General features: G+C 37.7%; 1 protein-coding gene across 8 annotated transcripts in view; it reads left to right on the plus strand.

The window, feature by feature from the left end:
• PHF3 (PHD finger protein 3) overlaps window positions 1-24,252 on the plus strand; it is a 97,224-nt gene that overhangs the window by 34,242 nt on the left and 38,730 nt on the right. For 4 of the 8 annotated variants that reach the window (XM_068551556.1, XM_068551557.1, XM_068551553.1 and 1 more), the window contains one exon: window positions 17,500-17,661. The exons of 2 other annotated variants lie outside the window; for them this stretch is intronic. In XM_068551556.1, coding sequence (XP_068407657.1) covers window positions 17,500-17,661 — 162 coding nt within the window. Of the gene's footprint in view, window positions 1-16,511; window positions 16,593-17,499; window positions 17,662-24,252 lie in introns of those variants that run through there. 2 more of the 8 variants (XM_068551558.1, XM_068551559.1) reach the window with 2 other exon arrangements.

Below are 24,252 nucleotides of genomic sequence, written 5' to 3' on the forward strand. Positions count from 1 at the left end.
TTTGAAGAGATAAAACCAAATGTCTCTTAGGATTGTCCCAAGTTTTAGATTTTAATTTTTTTTGTGTGTTTGGTGTCCTTTGGCTTATTCCTCTATTTCTTTAATTTCCTGTAAATTGGAAGTTAGGTTTAAAATAAGCTTGATTAGATTCGGGTTAAACATATTTTGGCAAGACTCCTTCATGGGTGAAGCTCTGTAGTTAATGTTATATCATGTTAGGAGTCTTACACTGGTTTTGATGATAGATTTGATTGCTGGATTAAGGTGGCAGCAGCGAAAGCTCTCCTTCCTAAATACTTGAGTTATTAGGTAATTTGTAGGGGTATAACTGCAACATGGGAATATTTTGTTCCTCATTAGCCTTTAATGGTTTTGTGCATCCCTTGATGATACTTGATGGAATCAGTTGTAGCAACTAGATGGTCCCATCTGGGGGTGATGGGAGACAGTGATACCCAAAGTGTGTTGCGTATGTCCAGTCTACTCTGTAAGATGCAGCGTGATAGGGTTTTGATACGAGTCTGCAAGCAGTTGATTTATTATGGTCTCTGTGCAGTCAAACCTCTCTAACGAGAATCTGTATTTGCAGCCACTCCCCAGCGCTAGCGTCACCACCTCAGCTCCACCTCAGATCATCAGGCATTAGATTTTCATAAGAAGCGCACAACCTAGATCCTTCGTGTGTGCAGTTCACAGTAGGGTTCACGCTCCTATGAGAATCTAATGCCACTGCTGATCTGACAGGAGGTGGAGCTCAGGCGGTAATGAGAACGATGGAGAGCGGCTGTAAATACAGATGAAGCTTCACCTGCTCGCTGCTCACCTCTTGCTGTGCGGACCGGTTCCTAACAGGGGTTGGGGACCCCTGCTCTAAACTATAGTTCCTACTGAAGAGGCAGATTAAAGGGAAGGAATTAACATTTGGTTATGAATTTCCAGAGTAAGAGTTGGTAAAATGATCACATAAATTGCCTGAAGTGGCAAATTATTTTTTTCTTTTTAGGTTGTCATAATGAGTTCTTAGATTTTAAAAATACGTTTTGTTACACTCCTTTTTATTTTTCATCCCAGATACAATGAATGTGTGTTGATGTCCAACTGTGTAAGTTCTAATAGGGAGAATTATGTACACTGCCATTGTTGCAGAGGCAGAGTGCTTCTTAAAGTACTTACTGATTTTTTTTCCTCATTCTTAGGTTAAATATTTTAATTTTGGCTTCAGAACCATAATTTCCTGTTTTATGTGTATAATTACAGTTGACCCTTGAACAACACGGGTTTGAAGTATGGGGGTCCACTTACATGTGGATTTTTTTTTCCATAGTAAATACTGCAGTGCTGCACGACTCGCTCATACAGAATGGTGGGTGGCTGACCATAAGTTATGCATGGATTTTCGGCTGCATGGAAGGCCGCCACCCCTAACCCCCGAGTTGTTCAAGGGTCACCTGTACCGTTTCTTTATGAAAGATTTCCTGATATGCAACTTCACATAAAGTACATCTGATGTCAGTTTGGTCGCTGATCTGTTGATTGGTTTGGTAGAAAATTCTTTTCTGGGTTTAAGGTTTAACATTGATAGAAGTGCTTTAAGTCAAGTTTGATAACACACTGGTCACAGGAAAATTGTCAAACAAATGACTTTGACTAATGGGCAAGCAGTGTTGTCTTTAATATGAAAATATTCATGTGATATTTCAGGAAAATAGTTATTTCATATAAAAAAATTTCCCAAGGAACACAGTTTTAAAACCATTTTTTACTTTAACCATTTTGGATGGGTTATTTTCTAAAATATATGAATTAGAAAGCTCTTCCTTTTTAAAAACAATATAATGAACATAATTTAACTTTTAACTGTTGATTGAATTATCTTAGGAAATAAATTATTATTCATTATTAGTGATATCCTTAGGTACTGTTTTAGTATTAGGTCTTTTGGTCCCTACATTAATTGGACCTGAGACAAATACACTTGGAAAAATTTTTTTAAATGGTTTCTTTCTCTTTTTTTAATAATAATATCTTTAGACCTAATAGTGTATCTTTCTCAAACATCTGATATAATTTCGTCCATCTAATTGAGAGGCCAGGACACTGAGATAATTAGAGAAATGTGAAATAAAATTAACGTACATGCTTTTGAATTATGGTGTGTGCTTGAATTATGGTGTGTGCATGTGTAACACATGGCGGGAATAAATTTTATTAAATTAGTTTTTCTCTGAGGGCTACTATTTACTTGATTTTCTTTAGGAAGGGCTCTAGAATTAAAATGTTAGGTAAAATGAACTTGGTAAGGGATCACCCGGTCCATTACTGCTCATAGGAACCCAGAGAGACTATTGAAGATAACAGAAAGTATTTACTGACTTATAAACCTACATTGTGGAATGGAACAAGATACATTTTGCTATATATAGTTGATATAGACTAAATACATAAAATATTAATTCATTTTTTACTCATTAAGGCTCTTACCCAGGTATATTCAAAGTTTATCCAGTATGTTTGTTTATTAGAATTCTCTTCTTGTAATCTTCAAGTTCTTACAATTCTCTTATGTGTTCTAAATTTATTGCTTTGTTGATGCTTTTTCTATCAGGTTTTTAAAATTTTCAGTTTTGCATTATAAGTGACATATAAAGTTATACGATATTTAAAGTGTATATCATGGTGATTTGATATACATTGTGAATGGATTCCCCCCATCTAGTTAATTAATATATCCTTCATCTCATATATTTATCTTTATGTATGTGTGTAGTAAGAACATTTAAGTTCTATTCTTGTTGCAAATTTCAGTTATACTGTGCAGTGGTATCAGCTATAGTCACCATGTTTTTACATGAGCTCCTCAGACCTTATTCATTTTATAGCTGCAAGTTTGTAAGCTTTTACCAACCTCAGCCTCTCCTTATTTCCCCCTGGAAACTACCTTTTACTCTTTTTCTCTAAGTTTGACTTTTTTTTAGATTCCACATATAAGTGATAGCCATGTAGTATTTGTTTTTTTCTCTGTCTGGATTATTTCACTTACCATAATGCCCTCAGGGTCCATCCATGTAATCCCAAATGGCAGGATTTTTTCTTTCTCATGACAGTAGTATTCCATTTATATATACCACATCTTTATCTAGTCAGCCAGGGATGGACTAGGTTGTTTCCATATCTTGACTGTTGTAACTAATGCTGCAGTGAACATGGGAGTGCAGATATCTCTCCAATATCCTGTTTTCACCTCCTTTGGATATACACCCAGGAGTGAAATTGCTGGATCCTATGATAGTTCTATTTTTAATATTTTGAGGAACTTCCATACTGTTTTCCATAGCTATTGCAGCAATTTACATTCCTTCCAGCAGTGTGCAAGGGCTCTCTTTCTCCACATCCTTGCCAGCACTTGTTTCTCTTGTTTTTTTGAAGATAACCATTCTGACAGGCATGAGGTGATATTTCATTGTGGTTTTGATTTGCATTTCCAGATGATTAGGGATTGTTGAGCACCTTTTCATATACTTGTTGGCCATTTATTTGTATGTTTTCTTTGGAAAAATGTTCAATTCTCGCCCATTTTTTAATTGGATTGTTTGTTTTTCTGTTGAGTTGTGTGTTTTTATATATTTTCTATATTAACCTCATATCAGCTATATGATATGCAAATATTTCCTCTAATTCTGTAGGTTGCCTTTTCATTTTGTTGATGGTTTCCTTTGTTGTGCAGAAGCTTTTTAGTTTGAGGTAGTCACACTTGTTTATTTTTGCTTTTGTTGCCTTTGCTTTTGGTGTCAAATCCAAAAAATTATTGCCAAAACCAATATCAAGGAGCTTACTCTCTCTGTTTTCTTCTAGGAGTTTTATGGTTTCATGTCTTATGTTCATGTCTTTAATTCATTTTGTGTTGATTTTTGTGTATGGTGTAAGATGGTGGTCTAGTTTCATTCTTTTTTTTTTTTTTTAATTAATTAATTTATTTTTGGCTGTGTTGGGTCTTCATTGCTGTGTGTGGGCTCTCTCCAGTTGCAGTGAGCAGGGGCCACTCCTTGCCGCAGTGCACAGGCCTCTCATTGCAGTGGCCTCTCCCGCTGTGGAGCATGGGCTCTAGGCCTGCGGGTCTCAGCAGTCGTGCCATGTGGGCTCAGCAGTTGTGGCACATGGGCCCAGTTGCTCCATGGCATGTGGGATCTTCCCAGACCAGCGCTCAAACCTGTGTCCCCTGAATTGGCAGGTGGACTCTCAAACACTGCGCCACCAAGGAAGCCCTAGTTTCATTATTTTACATGTAGCTATCCAGTTTTCCCAACACCATTTATTGAAGAGACTACCCTGATTGTATATTCTTGGCTCTATTGTCATAAATTAATGACCATATATGCGTGGATTTGTCTCTGGGCTCTCTATTCTGTTCCTTTGATCAATGTGTCTATTTTGATGGTTATAGCTTTGTAGTATAGTTTGAAATCAGGGAGTGTGATGCCTCCAGCTTTGTTCTTCTTTCTTAAGATTGCTTTGGCTATTCAGGGTCTTTTGCGGTTCCATACAAATTTCAGGATTGTTTCTTCTATTTCTGTGAAAAATCCATTGGAATTTTGTTAGGAACTGCATTAAGTCTATAGGTTGTTTTGGGTATGTTAGATATTTTAACAGCATTAATTCTTCCAATTCATGAGCATGGAATATCTTTCCACTTACTTGTGTATTCAGTTTCTTTCATCAGTGTCTTAGAGTTTTCATTGTACAGATCATTCACATCCTTTGTTAAATTTATTGCTAGGTATTCTTTTTGATGCAATTAAGGTTATGTTTTCAATCTCTATTTAATGTACTTCATCAAAGTTCCTTTTAGGTAGAGACTTTTATCTGTTGTAAAGAGGCTTTAGTTCTGACGCATTACTAATTGTATCTTTCTGAGCGGGTAGCTTTTCTGTTTGGTTGTTTCATGTTGGGATATTTCCTTCTAATCTGTGGTTTTTAAAAACTATTAGCATTCTTACTCTGAGTTCTGCAAGGGGACAGTCAACACTACTGTGATATGGAGTAGAGGTTTGTTATTCTGTTTCTTTTGTTTACTAATGGTAACTTCCTGATTGGAGTCCAATTTAACAACGTGGTTCTAATCTCTTGAGATAAAAATTTGGGAACCTTGAATTTTTGTATACATTCACACATTTTTCATCCAAGCTGTGCTTAGGACTGAATACTCACTGTATGTTCCAGCTGCTGTTATAGGAGTTACAGATATATCAGAAAACAATGTGACAAATTCCTGCCCTCGTTGAGTTTATATTCTATTTAATGTTGTGTATAATATCATTAAAAGTCTTGTCCTAGGCTTAAGATTAAGATTTTTAATTGTTTCAGTCTTACCTACTGAAAAATATTTAATCCTTTAAGAACTTTTTGCTTGGCCTTGTTTGTCTGGGTAAAAGCAAACAAAATGTTATGAAATAAAGTGCCTAGTTGGGATCTGGTTCATTGCAATGTGAAACTCAATAAATAATGGTAAGATCCATATTGTAAGAGGGTTAGTCACGTTTTTTTCAACCAATTCCTGTTTTATGGTAACATTCTCATTACATAGCATCGCAGGCATCAGCAGCTTACCGCATGATCCCACAGTTGTGAGGTGTAATGATTTGCTTTGGTGAAAAGTGGTTGGTAGTGCTTGTTCATTTAACAAACACTTGTTGCGTACCCATCATATGCCAATGCTGGAGGATACAGTTGTGTTTGAGACAAAGTCCCTGTCCTCCTGGAGCTTCCAAGTAGAATGTAAGGTGATAAAGACTATCTGGTTGGTTGTTTGGTGGCCAAGACCGTCTATTTGAGTTGGGCTGGTCAGGGCAAGTCTATGTGTGGAGGTGACACAAGAGTAGCAACATGTTTAGACCCATGTAGTGGCCAGCCTTTTGAAGATCCTGGGTTCCTGGGTAAGGGAAGTACACTCCCAGTAGAGAAAGAGCAAATGAAAAGTATACATTAATTTAAGTGTTGATTAGTCAGTCTTTTGTCAGATTAAAGTAATCCAATGTTAATAAATAGTTCTACAGTTGACCCTTAAACAGTGTGGAGTTAGGGATGCCAGCCCTCAGCGCAGTCAAAAATCTGAGTATAACTTACAGTCTGCCTTCCATATCAGAGGTACCTTCCTGTCCACAGTTCCACCATATCTGCGGTTTCATGTCCACAGATTCAGCCAGCAATGAATCATGTGATGCTGAGTATTTACTATGAAAAAAAATCTGTGTATAAGTGGACCCTCACAGTTCAAACGCATGTTATTCAAGGGTCAACTGTAGTATCACCTCGGGTTGTATTTATAGGAATACATTCATGTTTAGTTTTTCACCCAAGTTGAGTCTGTAGTTGGTAGACTGTGTAAATGAACTGTAAGACAACGATTTCCCCATATACTATCGCACCAGAAGAGAAGAAACCGTAAGAGATAAAAAAAGGATTTAAACAACCAAGAAGCAAATCCTTAAGCAACTAAAATAATCCACAGTACCCCCTAAACACTCAAGTTTTTATTAATGGTGTTTACCTGGTCACTGTAAGTTTTCCAGAATTGGCTGTTGGGTGGCCAAGTGCCCCTCCTCTCTCTGCTTGTTTTTAGAAATACGGAGCGGAGCTAATTCAACTGAAAATTTGTTATGTACATTTTGATATTTTCCTTAATTTCATAATAAATGTTGCCTGGTAATTAAAAAAAAAAAACAACTTAGGTACATTTTTTGCCCTTATATCCTATATTTAGGTACATATTGAGATATTTATGAAATCAGTTATTTAGATATTTATGAAATTAGATTTTCATGTTTTCTGATTAGGTTTCTATTCTCTGTTTTTCATGGATATGGTTTGTAGTTACCATGATGTGATATCTACTCTACTTTTTCTCTGTGCTTGATAGAATTGAAAAGAAGTCTGAAAGAGTCTCTGTCAAAGTCCTTACAATTGAATTTCAGTATTAACCACACATCATGTTTTATATTTATTCATCAGTGTATTTGTCTTGCCCTGTTCTTTTTGCTCTGTTTACAGCAAACTCCTGGAAGAAATTTTAATGCTCTCTTCCCCAATATCTCTCCTCCAAATCCTGATTTTGCTCTCACCAGCTGCACTGGATTGCAGGCAGTGTCACTTTGCCAGGTTCGATCTTTGGTTTGCCACTCGCGGTTATTCTCTCACCTTGCTGTCTTCTTCCTCTCAGTTTCTTCTGATTCTCCTCTTCATCTTCCAGACCTCTAGGTACCAGAGTATCTCAGGGTTCAGATTTTAGGCATCTTTTCTATTTCTACTCACTTCTATGGTGATGTTATACAATTTTATGACTTAAAAAATGCTTTATAATTCAGCTCCCAAATACATATACTCCAGACCCCTGCGTTTACTTCTTTGGATGTCTCTTGGGCATCTTAAGCTTAATGTCTAACACTGAATTCTTTTTTTTTTTTTTTTTTTTTTGTAAATCAACTATACTTCAATAAAATTTTTAAAAAATAGAAGGAGCACCAGTGCCATGTCAGTGTCCTGGGGCCACCCTAACAAATCACCTCAGCTTAACAACAGAAATGTGTTGTCTCACAGTCCGGAGGCCAGAGTCCAAGTTCACAGTGTCGGCAGGGTTGGTTCCTTCTGAAAGCTGTGGGGAACAGTGTGCCCCAGGCCTCTTTCCTAGCTTCTCGTGACCTCAGGTGTCCTAGGCTTGTAGACGTAACACTGAATTCTTGGTACCTGCTTCCCCACCTCCCAGTCCCCCTTGTACCACTTTCGCCTACAGTCTCCCTCATCTCTAGAAATGGCAACTTCTTTCGAGTTGCTCAGCAGAAAACTTTGAAGTCATTCTTTACGTACCCTCTTTCACGTTCTGTATTCAGTTGATCAGCAGATCCTGTTGGTATTATTTTCAGAATACACCCAGAATCTGGCAACTCGTACGTCTCACTTTCTTCACTGCCACTGTGGTTTTAGCGGTTACCATTTCTCATCTGGATTATTGCGTTAGCCTGGAAGTGGCTTCCCTGCTTCTGCCCCTGAGGATTCTCTCCCATCTATTCTAAAAAGAGCACCAAGAGTATTCTTGTTAAAGTTAGATCCTATCACCCTTGTGTTCACAGCACTCTGGTAACTTTCCATTTCACACAAAGGCAAAAGCTAAAGTCCTCATGGCCTGCAAGAATGACTTTAGCTTGCTGCCTTACCTCTCTATTTTTATCTGCCCTTCTCCCCCTTTTCCCTAATCTGGCCTCACAAACCTGACTCCATTCTGTTCTTCCACCATCCTAGGCACACTTCTGCCTCAGAGTCTAGGTACTTGATGTGCCTTCTAGCTAGAAAGCTACTCCCTCGACTTGTTCAGCTTTGGCCGAGAAGTCACCTCAGCGTTGTCATCCCCAGACTCCTTCCAGCCTGCACAGCGAGCTCCCTTCTTTTGGCCTGGAAGCTCTTGTGCAGGAGACAGCTGGAACCAGTACCCCTGGCTTTCCCTGGCCATTTGGTTTAAAATTACAGGCCACCCTGTGTTCCCTTCTTTGTACTCCCTGTTACTCTTGCCTTTTGTTCCTATGGCTTATCGGCTAACATGCCGTGTATCTTATGTATTTGTCTCACCCTCGTTAAAATGAAGCTTCATGGGAACAGTTTTTAAAATTTTTTCTATTTTATGGAAAACATCAAACAAAGCAGCGAGACTTGTATAATGACCCTCATCTACCTGTTACTCATACAGTTAATAGTTGGTCTTTTTTCATTTATACCCCACTCACTTCTCCTTACCTCCCCCCAACCAAGATTATTTTGAAGCATAGCCCAGAAATCATATCATTTATCTGTAAATATTTCAGCATGTATCTCCAAAATATAAGAAGTCTTTATTTAAAAAAAAATAACAACACTAATATTATCCTGCCTAAAACAATTAAAGATAGTTTTTAATATTTCCAAATATGCAGTCAGCATTCAGTTATTTACCCAGTTCCCACACATTGTTTTCTTTTTACAGTTTGAATTGGAATTGAAATAGGTCAATCTGTTCATTTGGTTGCTGTGTAACTTTGGTATATTTCAGTCTATGTAAATACCACCCCCCTACTATATATATATATATATATATATATATATATATGTATGTATGTATGTATGTATATATATATATATGTATATATAAGAAACCAGGTCATTTGTCTTCAGAATTCTGTATCACTGGTATATGGAATAATCTAGGCCAGTGTGCGACACGTAGTAGGTGCTCAATAAATATTTTTGAAGGAATTACCTTAAAGGTACATAACTTACGGTATTTTAGGATGGAATTAAAATGTTAAAAATTTAGGGAATGATTACCATCTCACTCTTATAGTAGCCTGATAGAGTCATGTTGGCAATAAGAGAAATTATTTTGACAGTTGGGAAGGGGTCAAATGAAGGGCACTTAGGGCTATAGAAAATTGTTTGAAAAAAATCTGCCAGGATATAATAATGGCTACAATCTTATTGTTTGCATGTCATGCACTGTGTAGGAAACTACAATAGTTTATTCAGTTTTCACAGAAACCTTTCAGCGGAGGGTGGTAATGTCTGCATTTTCCCAGTGAAGTAATTGAGGTTCAGTGGGGGAAGTGGAGGGGGATGTGCGTGCTGAGCATTAATGTTTTTCTTAATAAACTTCATAGAACCAGACACAACTTTTTTTTTGGCAGTGTGCTCTTATTTTTTTTATTACTTTTTTTTTAAACATCTTTATTGGAGTATAATTGCTTTACAATGTTGTGTTAGTTTCTGCTGTATAATGAAGTGAATCAGCTATACGTATACATATATCCCCATATCTCCTCCCTCTTGCATCTCCCTCCCACCCTCCGTATCCCCCTCTAGGTGGTCACAAAGCACCCAGCTTATGTCCCTGTGCTATGTGGCTGCTTCCCACTAGCTATCTGTTTTACATTTGGTAATGTGTATATGTCCATGACACTCTGTCACTTCATCCCAGCTTACCCTTCCCCCTCCCCATGTCCTCAAGTCCATTCTCTATGTCTGTGTCTTTATTCCTGTCCTATCCCTAGGTTCTTCATTTTTTTCTTTTTAGATTCCATATATATATGTGTTAGCATATGGTATTTGTTTTTCTCTTTCTGACTTCACTCTGTATGACAGACTCTAGATCCATCCATCTCACTACAAATAACTCAATTTCGTTCCTTTTTATGGCTGAGTAATATTCCATTGTATATATGTGCCACATCTTCTTCTTCCATTCATCTGTCGATGCACACTTAGGTTGCTTCCATGTCCTGGCTATTGTAAATAGAGCTGCAGTGAACATTGTGGTACACGTCTCTTTTTGAACTATGGTTTCTCAGGGTATATGCCCAGTAGTGGGATTGCTGGGTCGTGTGGTAGTTCTATTTTTAGTTTTCTAAGGAACCTCCATACTGTTTTCCATAGTGGCTGTATCAATTTACATTCCCACCAACAGTGCAAGAGGGTTCCCTTTTCTCCACACTCTCCCCAGGATTTATTGTTTGTAGATGTTTTTATGATGGCCATTCTGACTGGTGTGAGGTGATACCTCATTGTAGTTTTGATTTACATTTCTCTAATGATTAGTGATGTTGAGCATTCTTTCATGTGTTTGTTGGCAATCTGTATGTCTTCTTTGGAGAAATGTCTATTTAGGTCTTCTGCCCATTTTTGGATTGGGATGTTTGTTTTTTTGATATTGAGCTGCATGAGCTGCTTGTAAATTTTGGAGATTAATCCTTTGTCAGTTGCTTCATTTGCCAATATTTTCTCCCATTCTGAGGGTTGTCTTTTTGAGAACCAGACACAACTCTTTAAAACCATGTGCATGTATAACTTAAAAAGGAAAGCTTTAAAAAGTGGCACCAATGATACTACTTCCCCCTGCATGGAAAACCTTTCCACCTTCTTTTTCTAGGCATCCACACATGTATTACACATTTTGGGGGAAAATTGTTTTTGACAAAATATTTTTAATGTGAGATGGATTAGAAAGTGTGAATAAGAAGAAGGGAAAAATCCTTTCTGAAATAACCATCATTAGCATTTTGGTGTATGTTTTATTGGTGTGTGTGAGAATATAAGGCTTGGGAAACAGTTTCATCATGTGCAGTTTTTTTCCCCTCATAAAATGCCTTTATTTAGCATATTGAAGGCTCTGAAGATCTGAAGTGAAGAAACTGTTTTAATGTCATTTAACCCAGTGTGTTTGTTTTAGATTTGTTTGATAGAAACCCCCTTTCTGTGAAATACTAATCAGTTTTTTCCCAAAGTATGAATTGAGTTTGACAGAAGTTGAAATGTTTGTGCATGTTTAAATATAAGACTTTAGAATGTGTTAAATTTCAGCAGAAAGGATGGATAATTTAATAGTGTTGGAGTAACTGAAGGCAGCATTCTGAAGAAAAAAAATGACACCAGATAATACTAAAATAAGGTAAGCGAGGGAAAATACTTGCATCAAATAGGTAACACAGATATTACATGAAGAGTTCATATAAATTATTGAGGGAGAAACACATTTATTAAGACCTGAGTAGGCGAGCAGGCAAAGCTAAAGAAATACAGAAAGGCAGTATATATGTCAAGCTTTTTTAGTCACCATGTTTCTTTTAAAAATCTCAAACTCAGTGCTAGTAAGTTCTTAATTGAGACTTAATGGGAAGCTTTTTGCACTGTAAAATGTTTATACTCTTTTGAAAGCCATGTGATGAGATTAAAAATGGTAAAATCTATAAATTTGCCTTCTTTGACTCAGTAAACCTGTGTTTTAGAGTTTGTTGTAAAGAAGAAATTTAAGAGGGAAAAAAGATAACATTATTGGTGTTGTTCAACTTAGAAACATAATATCTAAAATGATAAATTCACCCACAAATGACTGATTGTATATAACACAACTTGATGGTGTGTATCTGACGTGGCCTCTTTTGGAAGGGTGTATGAATCATCCGTAAAGGAAAGAACGCTCCCTGAAGGGAGGCTGAGGATGGGCTGGGTGGTGGCCTCCTGCGGTGGTGGAGGCGGAAGCTGTGGGGACTGTGTTGCAGGGGTGTGTTTGTGTGCCTTCTTACTCTCCTTCAGGTCCGGGCCCTGTAAAGTACACACCTGACCTCTGTTGTCCTGACACTGGAAGGAGATCATGCTCTTTGGTTTTTTCTCAAGTCTGACATCTAGTGCCAGGTTTCATAGTAGAGGAGGTAAGCGTCCTAGAAGCGGTTGCGCTTGGCCTCTGCGCTGCCAGCCGGAGTTAAGGCACGCCAGATGTGAAGAGTCCCTGCTGTACTGTGGTTCTCCCTTTTGTGTGGAGTAAGGTGATTTAAACTAAACCCAGTTGTGAGAAATTCAATAAATTTAGCTGTAAACAGTTCCGTTTTATTCTTTTCATCTCATTTACCTCCTCTCTTCAAGAAGATAGGTGTGAATTAAATAGTCTCGATTTGAATAAAGTAGTATTTGTGTCAGGAGGACTTCACATAGGCCTGACTCAGCAGATTTAAGGAGGGCCATTTGTGGCTGATGATGGTAGGAATTTTAATGTGATCTAAATTCAGGCTCAAGGAGATTTTGAGTATGATTACAGATTTTGTGCCAGAATTTCAAAATGGGAATGACACCTAATTCTGAAATGTGGGAGGGAGGAAAAAAATATTGTTTTCCCGCATTATTGCACTTGCCTCCTACATAATTCAGGCCATTGCTTTTTTTTTTTTGATAACCCCAATTCCCTTTTTAGGGAATGTTGAGTAGGACTGGCCACTTTTTAAAAACTGGATATCAAATACTGAATCTTAGTTTGCTTGTAGCTGTGGGAGGGGCAGATGTGGGAGGTCCCTGAGAATAAGCAGTGTTTTGAAAAGAACACAGATTCTCCTTCACTTCTTTCTATTCATTTTCTTAGTGGAAACTAAGAAAGTTAAGCTCAGTGGAAGTTGAATGATTTAAAACGTAAATACCTAATTGGGAGGGTTTTGCCAGAGATAATTCATTCTGTACTCTGAATTACTTTAATCAGATAAATGGATTAGAAGAAAGAAATTTCAGGTAATTTTTTTAATGGTTGATTTGTTCTGGGGGGAGTTGAGGGAAAAAGTAAGGGAAAAAGAATACATAAATTTTGATGGTGGGGTCCATGATGGGGGAGACTGTGAACAGAAGTCAGCATTTTGTAAGTGCCAGGTTCTGTTCCAAGCCCTTTACACACACTAATTTAATCATCACAGCACCCCTCTGACTGCTAGCATGATCTCCATTTTATAGAAGAATTTGAGGCATAGCTAGGTTAAGTAGTTGCTTTGGTGTTGGGGGCCTACACCTGCTTGAGAGCCCTGGAAATGTTGGAGACAGTGTTAGAGCTTGATATAATGTCAGGGTGACTTTTTGAGATGAAGGAAACATGTTGCCAGGAGCAACAGGAGTACAAAAAAGATTGCATTCTTGGAAATCTCACTTCTGAGAAACGTCTCAAATGCAGTCTTAAGTGTTCGAATTGTAGGTTGTTGACTTAAGAGGTTTTAAGATACTGCGGCCTCAGGCGTCACTCAGCTTCCAAAGTTACTTCCAGCAGTGGAAGATGCTCAGATCTCTTGCTTTTTCCCTCCTCCCGTTCCCACTCTCCTCTTCCCTCTTTGCCCATTCTCTCTCCCTTCTCCTTCCCTCACTCCCTCTTTTGTGTAAAGGGGACTCTACCACCTCACCTTCCCCCCCACCCCGTTCCTTTTACTTACACAGAAAAATCATCTTTCATCCCTTTAACTTCCTTCAGCCGATTGTCCTCATTTTCTTTTACCCTTAAATTTCTTAAAAATAAATGAAAGAGAAACTGCCGTTGTCATTCTCCACTTATTCACTTATTCATCTCTTGTCATCTGGTCCTCTGCTTCTGTGTTTCAAATTAGTGGATTTTTCTCCTTCCTTTGTCCTCTCTATAGCAGTTAACCTTCCTGATCCCTGGAATTCTCCTTACCCTTCTTTTGTGATGGTGCGTTACTTTGATGCTTCTTTTGCCTGCTCTTTTTTTTTCATGTCACTAACATTCAAAAAGTTAAGTCATTACCTTACTTTCAAATTTGTTTTTTCTAACTTCTCTCTTTCAGTTAATTGAAACATTTCTCACTCGATCATCAAAGTTTAAATTTTCCAGGTCCCTTGTTTCCCCTAATTCTTTTATGCAGCAAGTGTTTCTGGAGTAGCCACTGTATACCAGGTTATGATTCTGGGTTCTGGAGTTTCAGTGGTGAATAAGAGACAAAGTCCCTGGATTGTAGAGATTACATTCTAGTGGAAAATTAGATGTTTCATTGGATAGTGAAACACATTTTAAAGGATAAAATATGCTAAGGTGAGAGAACGCTGTGTTGGATAAGATCCTCAGGAAAGGTTTCTGTGAGAAGGTCGATTTTGAGTGAAACCCGAATGAAGCGGGAGGGTGAGCCATGTGGCTGTCTGGGAGGAGAGCGCTCCGGGCAGAGGACGATCAAGTGAAATGACCCTGAGATGGCCTTTTGCTTCCCAGTGTGCCTGGAGCACCGCCAGTCAGTGGTAGGAGAGAAGTCAGGGAATTTGGTGGCGGAAGCCCTTCTTAGGATCCTGGAGACCCTGGCTAGGATTTTAACATTCATCTAAGTGTGTTCGTAAGGGTTTGGAGGGTCTCGTCAGAACAATGGTAACGTGATACAACTTTATATTTTAGAAGACTCTAAAGTATAGTTATGACTGTGTGGAGAATAAACTGTGTGTGTGTGTGTGTGTGTGTGTGCATGTGTGTGCGTAGGAGGTGGCCATAGAGGAACCTGGGACACTAGGAGACTCAGAGTAGTTTTGATGGGAGAAGATGGTGATGTGGAGTAGCATGTGAGCTGTGGAGGTGATCAGTGGTGATCAGGTGGGTGACGTGTTCTGTAGGTAGAGCTAGCAGGTTGGGCTGACCTCTTGGATGTGGGATATGAGGAGAGGGGAGCTGGGGATAGTTCTAGAGCTTCAGGATTGAGCAGCTGGGTGAATGGAGTTTCCATTACTGGGACTATCTTAGGAGGACGGTTTTACTGAGGGGAGGGGGAATGGGTGGAATCAGTGTTTATTTTCTATTTGTTAACCTTGAGATACCTGTTAGACAACCTAGTGGATATGTCAAATTACACTCTTCCAGAGGTCAGATGTGAGCTTGGGGCTGGGGAAGATAACTTCGGGGAGTCACGCGAGTATAGATTGAGTGGATGAGATCATTTAGGGAGGGTTGAGTGCGTATAAAGGATAGGTGGGAGTACTGAATCCTGAAGTCCTGTCCTGTGTGACATCTGCAAGAAGAGCTCCATAAAGGGTGTTGAGCAGAAGTAGCTAGTGAGGGAGGGGCGTGTGCTGTTCAGAAGTTAAGTGAGGAGAAGGGATTCAGGGAGGGGCGAGGGGTCAGCTGCTGCCAGGAAATGGAACAAGAGAGAATCTAATAATTGACCTTTGGATTTGGCTTCGCTAAATCCTGTTGATTCTGCTTTGCAATATAGCCCTAAAGTTCATAACACACCTTTTTACTCCCTGCCAGCAAACACTGTTAGTCAGATTTTAATTACCTTTCTCCTGGACTGTTTTTTGAATTATTACTTTCTCTCCTGATTACAATACAAAACTCATGTTTATTGTAGAAAATGTGGAAAACACAGAGACAGTGTCACAGTGATTAAAAAACCCCCAATTCCTTACCCCACCTAACCACTAGATGGTCATTGATAACACTGTGCTGCCTTCCCCCATCCATTTCTATCTCTGCATACTTGTAATGCATATAATGCATAACTTTGGCTTTTTAAAATGAGCATGGTGGAACTATTAATCTGATGTTAAAAATTCTTTGAGAATGTGTGTGAATGTGTGGCAACATAAGTATTCCATCATGGTGGAGTAGCCTTCTAACTGAACTCCCCACCTGTTTCCCCCAATTACATCTTAAATGAGTCCTGATGAATTTTCCTAAGACACATTCTTCTTCTCTAAGCTTTTAGTGCCTATAGCTTAGTGATTAAAAGCATGGACTCTGTTTTTGAGAGTAATTCCATGCATATAGCAGGATATGTGCAAGACAGGAAAAAAGAATACTTATCTTTTATAGAATAGCTATTGTTATAATTTTCATCTATTTCCTGCTAATCATTTTTGTTTGTCTAAATGTACCTACACAACATTTCATTTGTCTGTTACTAACAAGGATCACACTATGTTTTCTAGCCAGACTTTTTTTTTCATAATTTATTCTCTCGTCTATACTTTATAATATATTGGTCAAAGTATATAAGCAGTTTTGTGATTCTGTTTGTTGTGAAATTGCTCTTCGAAAAGATTGTACCATTTGAAAGTATATTTATAAAAAATTTTGTTCTCTTTAAATTTTAGGGTAGACCACTATCTTGTTGAACTCTTAAATGAAGTTCTACTTGGATACAAAGATGAGGACTAGATAACTTCTTGAGGTTCCTTCTAACCCCTAGGATGAAGATAATAACTAACATTTGTGTAGTGCTCTAAAGTTTACAGAGTGAGTTCTCATACATCATCTCACTTGATCCTCACAACAGCCCTGTGAGGTAGGTAGGACAGGTATTGTTATTCTCATTTAAGAGATAAACTAGAGAGGTTAAGGGACTTAGTCAGGTTTTATTTAAATGTTTTAGCAGAGACTTGAAACCAGGATGAATGATCTAAATAATCACATTCTTTTTACACGATTTCATACAACTGCACATTTAGAATTGCTGTATGTCAGCTAGTTAAGTGACATTTGTTACATACAGAAATAAGCCTGTTGATAATATAAATACAGTGTTCCCCAGTCCTTTTCCATGCCCCCTCCCCTGCTGTTAAATGAATGACTCTATCTCTCTTTTGACTAGGGGAAGGTAATTTAATTGTATAGTTCTATTTAAACACCTATTTTCCCTAGCATTTGGGGGAGGGGAAGTTACATTATGTTTTTCATTTCTGTGTGTGTGCGTGTGTGTGTGTGTGCTTGCTACAACTTAAGAGTATATCTCCATTACTTTCACACATGTAGCATAAAGTCTTCAAGGAATAGATTACAGTTAGAACTAGAATCTTTTGGTTCTAGCATGAACCTAGAATCACAGGCTTTTCAGGGTATTTACTCTTTTTTGTACTACTTTAACCAATTGGGATAATTAAGTATCCAGGTATAGCTGCTTATGATGTTCACAAAGGTACAGTGAGTGATAAGTGACAGTGAGTGATAGTGGAGGTCAAATCAAGAAGAATTACAACTAATCTTCTCTTTGACTAGCTGCCTCATACGGTAGAAGTTTGTAAAACTGAACTGGGAGCTTGGTAGTGGCATTATCACATTTTAGGAATAGACCTAGATTTTCAGGACTACTTGGTATTACATTAAACTGTCTCACAGTGTTTTCTGTACTGCCTTCAAATACTTAACATCACCAATATTTTCAAAAAATTTTGTATTTTTGTTTTTTTTCCTAGTTGTTGGTCTTGACGATATTATGGATGAAGGAGTTGTAAAAGAAAGTGGCAATGATACCATTGATGAAGAAGAACTGATTTTACCTAACAGGAATTTGAGGGACAAAGTAGAAGAAAATTCAGTGAGATCACCAAGAAAATCACCTCGTTTAATGGCACAAGGTAATCCTTCCAGAGAGGACTAGCTAGAAAATCAAGTGTAGGGACAGATGTGATAGGTTGTAAAGTTGCTGAGCAGTGATAGTAGTTTCTTGGTGTTTGCTAATCTGAGCATTTTGATAATCAATTTTGAGATTGTATCAATTTGTTGGTATGATTTTTTAAAATTTTTATTGAAATTACACATTCACATGATTTAAAGAGTTGACTAGTTCTATGAGTTTCCAGTACTTGCCATCCTACTACTTATTTCCCTTTCCCCAGAGGAAACTACTGTTACCGCTTTCATCTGGTTTTGTTAATTTTTTGGTATTTACTTCCATGTCTCTAAGTAACACATGTATGTTGCCACTACTTGATTATTCTGATGTATGTATTTATTGATTTCCCATTCTGGATGGTGAATTTAGCATTCTTTCTCCTCTTGTTCCCCCATCACACAAAAGAACATTTTCTCATCTTTCTGATATATAATTTTGTAAGATCAGTAGTAATTACTTACGTCATTGTGACTCAATATGCTGTTAGTGATGATCCATTTAGTGAACTGTAGTCGCTTTTCCTATACAGCTTTTTGTCTTTGTGGTTTAATAATTGATTTTGTTGTTCATTTGCTTATAGTTTTATGCATTCGCACACACAGTTTTCAGTGTACGTATCAGTAATTCCACCCCAACTACTCTGCCAGTTGTCTGAATCTTTCTTAAAGATATTTGAGCATATCAGGCGTTCTGTCATTTTCATCTTATTGAGGAAGTGTCTCTGGGGGCCTTCTGATCTGCTTCCGTGTGCACTGTCATGTTAGCTCTGTATAAGTCAGATGCATGGCTGTTGTCCAGAGAGCTCTCTTTACTATTCTTCTGAGGATTCTGTTCTGTATTGCAGTTCTTGTTTACTTTTCTTTGAAGTATCTCCTTCGTTTTGGTGACATACCTCTTCTAGTACTTTTGTGAGAAAAAGGAATATGGATATATATTTTTGAAACCTTGTATGTTTGCAAATGTATTTAATATGTTCTCACATTGGAATCATGGTCTGATTGAACATAGAATTCAAGGTTGGAAATTGTTTTTCCTCAGAAATTTGAAAGTGATGCTCCGTTTTCTGTTCTGGGAAAATCTCTTGAATTATTTCATTGATTATTTTCCTCTTTATTTTGTCAACTCTTGCTTCCTGGAACTCCTGTTATTCAAGTATTAGATAGCAGGGACTGGCTCTTCCATTTTCTTCATCTTTCTACCTCTGTATTCTTCCTCTACTTGCTGAAATTTTCTCATGTTTATCCTTCAACTTTTTCGTCAAATTCTGAATGTTCTTTTTTTGTTCTGGGAATAGTCCTTTTTGTAGCATTCTGGTCTTGTTTCATGCATGCAGTATCTTATGTTGTCTTTTGTAAGATACTCACGGTGTTTTAAAGGTTTTTTAGTCTTTTTTTTTTTTTTTTGGTTCTATCTTTCATGTTAAGAGACTTTGCTAAATGTCTGATCATTGATGGTTTAATGTTTTGTCAGCTGTGAGCATCACTGTATGGTAATCTGGCTGTGTTACTTTCTGGAGGAATCCCTGTTGTTAGACTTCAGGCTTGTTAGATTGTTAGCATATCATGGGAGCCCTTGAGGGAAGCTGATGGGGGCATCTCATCTTTCAGTACATACAAATACACATAATCTTACAGATTTCAGTGTACTTTACTGCTACTCTTATCTATGCTGGATGTTCCTTAGTCTAGAAACTCTGTTTTTACACTCCCCAAAGAGTAAGCCTCCAGTCTTCGATTAGGACCTGGGAGGGGCAGTTGCCCAATGGATGGAGTAGGGGCGAGGGAGCTCGGGGTCTGACTGCTTTTTAAACAGCTTTCGACTCATCCTCATTTTAACTGCCTCCCTTCCTCCCTACTTTAGAATTATCTGGGATCACCAGTTCCTAAGCCTTTTGAGGTGTTAATGGTATTGGTTTGGCCAGCAGTGCCAGATTACTGTTTATCTTTTTTTGGATGTCCTGCATCAGTTACTGCTTGATCATCTTTTGTTTGGCTTCCAAAATCATCAGTGTTTTCTCTTCTGCTGCCCTTTCTTTCCTTTTGTTTTACTGTTTAAATTAAAAAAATTTTTTTAAACATCTTTATTGGGAGTATAACTGCTTTGCAATGGTGTGTTAGTTTCTGCTGTATAACAAAGTGAATCAGCTGTACATATACATATGTCCCCATATGTCCTTCCTTTTGCATCTCCCTCCCACCCTCCCTATCCCACCCCTCTAGGTGGTCACAAAGAATCGAGCTGATCTCCCTGTGCTATGCGGCTGCTTCCCACTAGCTATCTATGTTACATTTGGTAGTATATATAAGTCCATGCCACTCTCTCAGTTCCTCCCAGCTTACCCTTCCCCCTCCCCATGTTCTCAAGTCTGTTCTGTACGTCCGCATCTTTATTCCTGTCCTGAACCTAGGTTCTTCATTTTTTTTTGTTTTTTTTTTTAGATTCCATATACATGTGTTAGCATATGGTATTTGTTTTTCTCTTTCTGACTTCACTCTGTATGACAAATTCTAGATCCATCCACCTAACTACAAATAACTCGATTTTGTTTCTTTTTATGGCTGACTAATATTCCAGCTTCTTTATCCATTCATCTGTCGATGAACACTTAGGTTGCTTCCATGTCCTGGCTATTGTAAATAGAGCTGCAGTGAACATTGTGGTACGTGACTCTATTTGAATTATGGTTTTCTCAGGGTATATGCTCAGTAGTGGGATTGCTGGGTTGTATGGTAGGTAGTTCTATTTTTAGTTTTTTAAGGAACCTCCATACTGTTCTCCATAGTGGCTGTACCAATTTACATTCCCACCAACAGTGCACGAGGGTTCCCTTTTCTCCACACCCTCTCCAGCATTTATTGCAGATGTTTTGGTGATGGCCATTCTGACTGGTGTGAGGTGATACCTCATTGTAGTTTTGATTTGCATTTCTCTAATTATTAGTGATGAGCATTCTTTCATGTGTTTGTTGGCAATCTGTATGTCTTCTTTGGAGAAATGTCTGTTTAGGTCTTCTGCCCATTTTTGGATTGGGTTGTTTGTTTTTTTGTTATTGAGCTGCATGAGCTGCTTGTAAATCTTGGAGATTAATCCTTTGTCAGTTGCTTCATTTGCAAATATTTTCTCCCATTCTGAGGGTTGTCTTTTGGTCTTGTTTATGGTTTCCTTTGCTGTGCAAAAGCTGTTAAGTTGCATTAGGTCCCATTTGTTTATTTTTGTTTCTATTTCCATTTCTCTAGGAGGTGGGTCACAAAGGATCTTGCTGTTATTTATGTCATAGAGTGTTCTGCCTACGTTTTCCTCTAAGAGTTTTATAGTGTCTGGCCTTACATTTAGGTCTTTAATCCATTTTGAGTTTATTTTTGTGTATGGTGTTAGGGAGTGTTCTCATTTCATTCTTTTACATGTAGCTGTTCAGTTTTCCCAGCACCACTTATTGAAGAGGCTGTCTTTTCTCCATTGTATATTCTTGCTTCCTTTATCAAAGATAAGGTGACCATATGTGTGTGGGTTTATCTCTGGGTTTTCCATCCTGTTCCATTGATCTATATTTCTGTTTTTGTGCCAGTACCATTCTGTCTTGATTACTGTGCCTTTTTAGTATAGTCTGAAGTCGGGGAGCTTGATTCCTCCAGCTCCATTTTTCGTTCTCAAGATTGCTTTGGCTATTCGGGGTCTTTTGTGTTTCCAAAAAAATTGTTAAATTTTTTGTTCTAGTTCTGTGAAAAATGCCAGTGGTAGTTTGATAGGGATTGCATTGAATCTGTAGATTGCTTTGGGTAGTAGAGTCATTTTCACAATGTTGATTCTTCCAATCCAAGAACATGGTATATCTCTCCATCTATTTGTATCATCTTTAATTTCTTTCATCAGTGTCTTATAATTTTCTGCATACAGGTCTTTTGTCTCCTTAGGTAGGTTTATTCCTAGATATTTTATTCTTTTTGTTGCAATGGTAAACGGGAGTGTTTTCTTAATTTCACTTTCAGATTTTTCGTCATTAGTGTATAGAAATGCAAGAGATTTCTGTGCATTAATTGTGTATCCTGCTACTTTACCAAATTCATTGATTAGCTCTAGGAGTTTTCTGGTAGCATCTTTAGGATTCTCTATGTATAGTATCATGTCATCTGCAAACAGTGACAGCTTTACTTCTTCTTTTCCTATTTGGATTCCTTTTATTTCTTTTTCTTCTCTGATTGCTGTGGCTAACACTTCCAAAACTATGTTGAATAATAGTGGTGAGAGTGGGCAACCTTGTCTTGTTCCTGATCTTAGTGGAAATGGTTTCAGTTTTTCACCATTGAGGACAATGTTGACTGTGGGTTTGTCATATATGGCCTTTATTATGTTGAGGAAAGTTCCCTCTATGCCTACTTTCTGCAGGGCTTTTATCATAAATGGGTGTTGAATTTTGTCGAAAGCTTTCTCTGCATCTATTGGGATGATCATATGGTTTTTCTCCTTCAGTTTGTTAATATGGTGTATCACATTGATTGATTTGCATATATTGAAGAATCCTTGCATTCCTGGAATAAACTCCACTTGATCATGGTGTATGATCCTTTTAATGTGCTGTTGGATTCTGTTTGCTAGTATTTTGTTGAGGATTTTTGCATCTGTGTTCATCAGTGATATTGGCCTGTAGTTTTCTTTCTTTGTGACATCTTTGTCTGGTTTTGGTATCAGTGTGATGGTGGCATCGTAGAATGAGTTGGGGAGTGTTCCTCCCTCTGCAATATTTTGGAAGAGTTTGAGAATAATAGGTGTTAGCTCTTCTCTGAATGTTTGATAGAATTCGCCTGTGAAGCCATCTGGTCCTGGGCTTTTGTTTGTTGGAAGATTTTTAATCACAGTTTCAATTTCAGTGCTTGTGATTGTTCTGTTCATATTTTCTATTTCTTCCTGGTTCAGTCACGGCAGGTTGTGCATTTCTAAGAATTTGTCCATTTCTTCCAGGTTGTCCATTTTATTGGCATAGAGTTGCTTGTAGTAATCTCTCATGATCGTTTGTATTTCTGCTGTGTCAGTTGTTACTTCTCCTTTTTCATTTCTAATTCTATTGATTTGAGTCTTCTCCCTTTTTTTCTTGATGAGTCTGGCTAATGGTTTATCAATTTTGTTTATCTTTTCAAAGTACCAGCTTTTAGCTTATTGATCTTTGCTATCGTTTCCTTCATTTCTTTTTCATTTACTTCTGTTCTGATCTTTATGATTTTTTTCCTTCTCCTAACTTTGTGTTTTTTTGTTCTTCTTTCTCTAGTTGCTTTAGGTGTAAGGTTAGGTTGTTTATTTGAGATGTTTCTTGTTTCTTGAGGTAGGATTGTATTGCTATAAACTTCCCTCTTAGAACTGCTTTTGCTGCATCCCATAGGTTTTGGGTCATCATGTTTTCATTGTCATTTGTTTCTAGGTATTTTTTGATTTCCTCTTTGATTTCTTCAGTGATCTCTTGGTTATTAAGTAGTGTGTTGTTTAGCCTCCATGTGTTTGTATTTTTTTACAGATTTTTTCCTGTAATTGATATCTAGTCTCATAGCATTGTGGTCGGAGAAGATACTTGATACGATTTCAATTTTCTTAAATTTACCAATGCTTGATTTGTGAACCAAGATACGATCTATCCTGGAGAATGTTCCATGAGCACCTGAGAAGAAAGTGTATTCTGTTGTTTTTGGATGGAATGTTCTATAAATATCAATTAAGTCCATGTTGTTTAATGTATCATTTAAAAAAGCTTGTGTTTCCTTATTTATTTTCATTTTGGATGAATGTCCACTGGTGAAAATGGGGTGTTAAAGTCCCCTACTATGATTGTGTTGCTGTCCATTTCCCCTTTTATGGCTGTTAGCATTTGCCTTATGTATTGAGGTGCTCCTCTGTTGGGTGCATAAATATTTACAATTGTTATGTCTTTTTCTTGGATTGACCCCTTGATCATTATGTAGTGTCCTTCTTTATCTCTTGTAATAGTCTTTTAGAGTCTATTTTGTCTGACGTGAGAATTGCTACTCCAGCTTCCTCTTGATTTCCATTTGCATGGAATTTCTTTTTCCATCCCCTCACTTTCAGTCTGTATGTGTCCCTAGGTCTGAAGTGGGTGTCTTTTAGACAACATTATCCGGGTCTTGTTTTTGTATCCTTTCAGCCAGTCTGTGTCTTTTGGCTGGAGCATTTAATCCATGTACATTTAAGGTAATTATCGGTATGTATGTTCCTATTACCTTTTTCTTAATTGTTTTGGGTTTGTTATTGTAGGTCTTTTCATTCTCTTGTGTTTCCTGCCTAGAGAAGTTCCTTTAGCATTCGTTGTAAAGCTGGTTTGGTGATGCTGAATTCTCTTAGGTTTTGCTTGTCTGTAAAGGTTTTAATTTCTCCGCCGAATCTGAATGAGATCCTTGCTGAGTAGAGTAATCCTGGTTGTAGGTTTTTCCCTTTCATCACTTTAAATATGTCCTGCCACTCCCTTCTGGCTTGCAGAATTTGTGTTGAAAGATCAGCTGTTAAACTTATGGGGAGTCCCTTGTATGTTATTTGTTGTTTTCCCTTGCTGCTT

This window comes from Eschrichtius robustus, chromosome 9, assembly GCF_028021215.1.
Source record: "Eschrichtius robustus isolate mEscRob2 chromosome 9, mEscRob2.pri, whole genome shotgun sequence".
NCBI lineage: Eukaryota > Metazoa > Chordata > Mammalia > Artiodactyla > Eschrichtiidae > Eschrichtius > Eschrichtius robustus.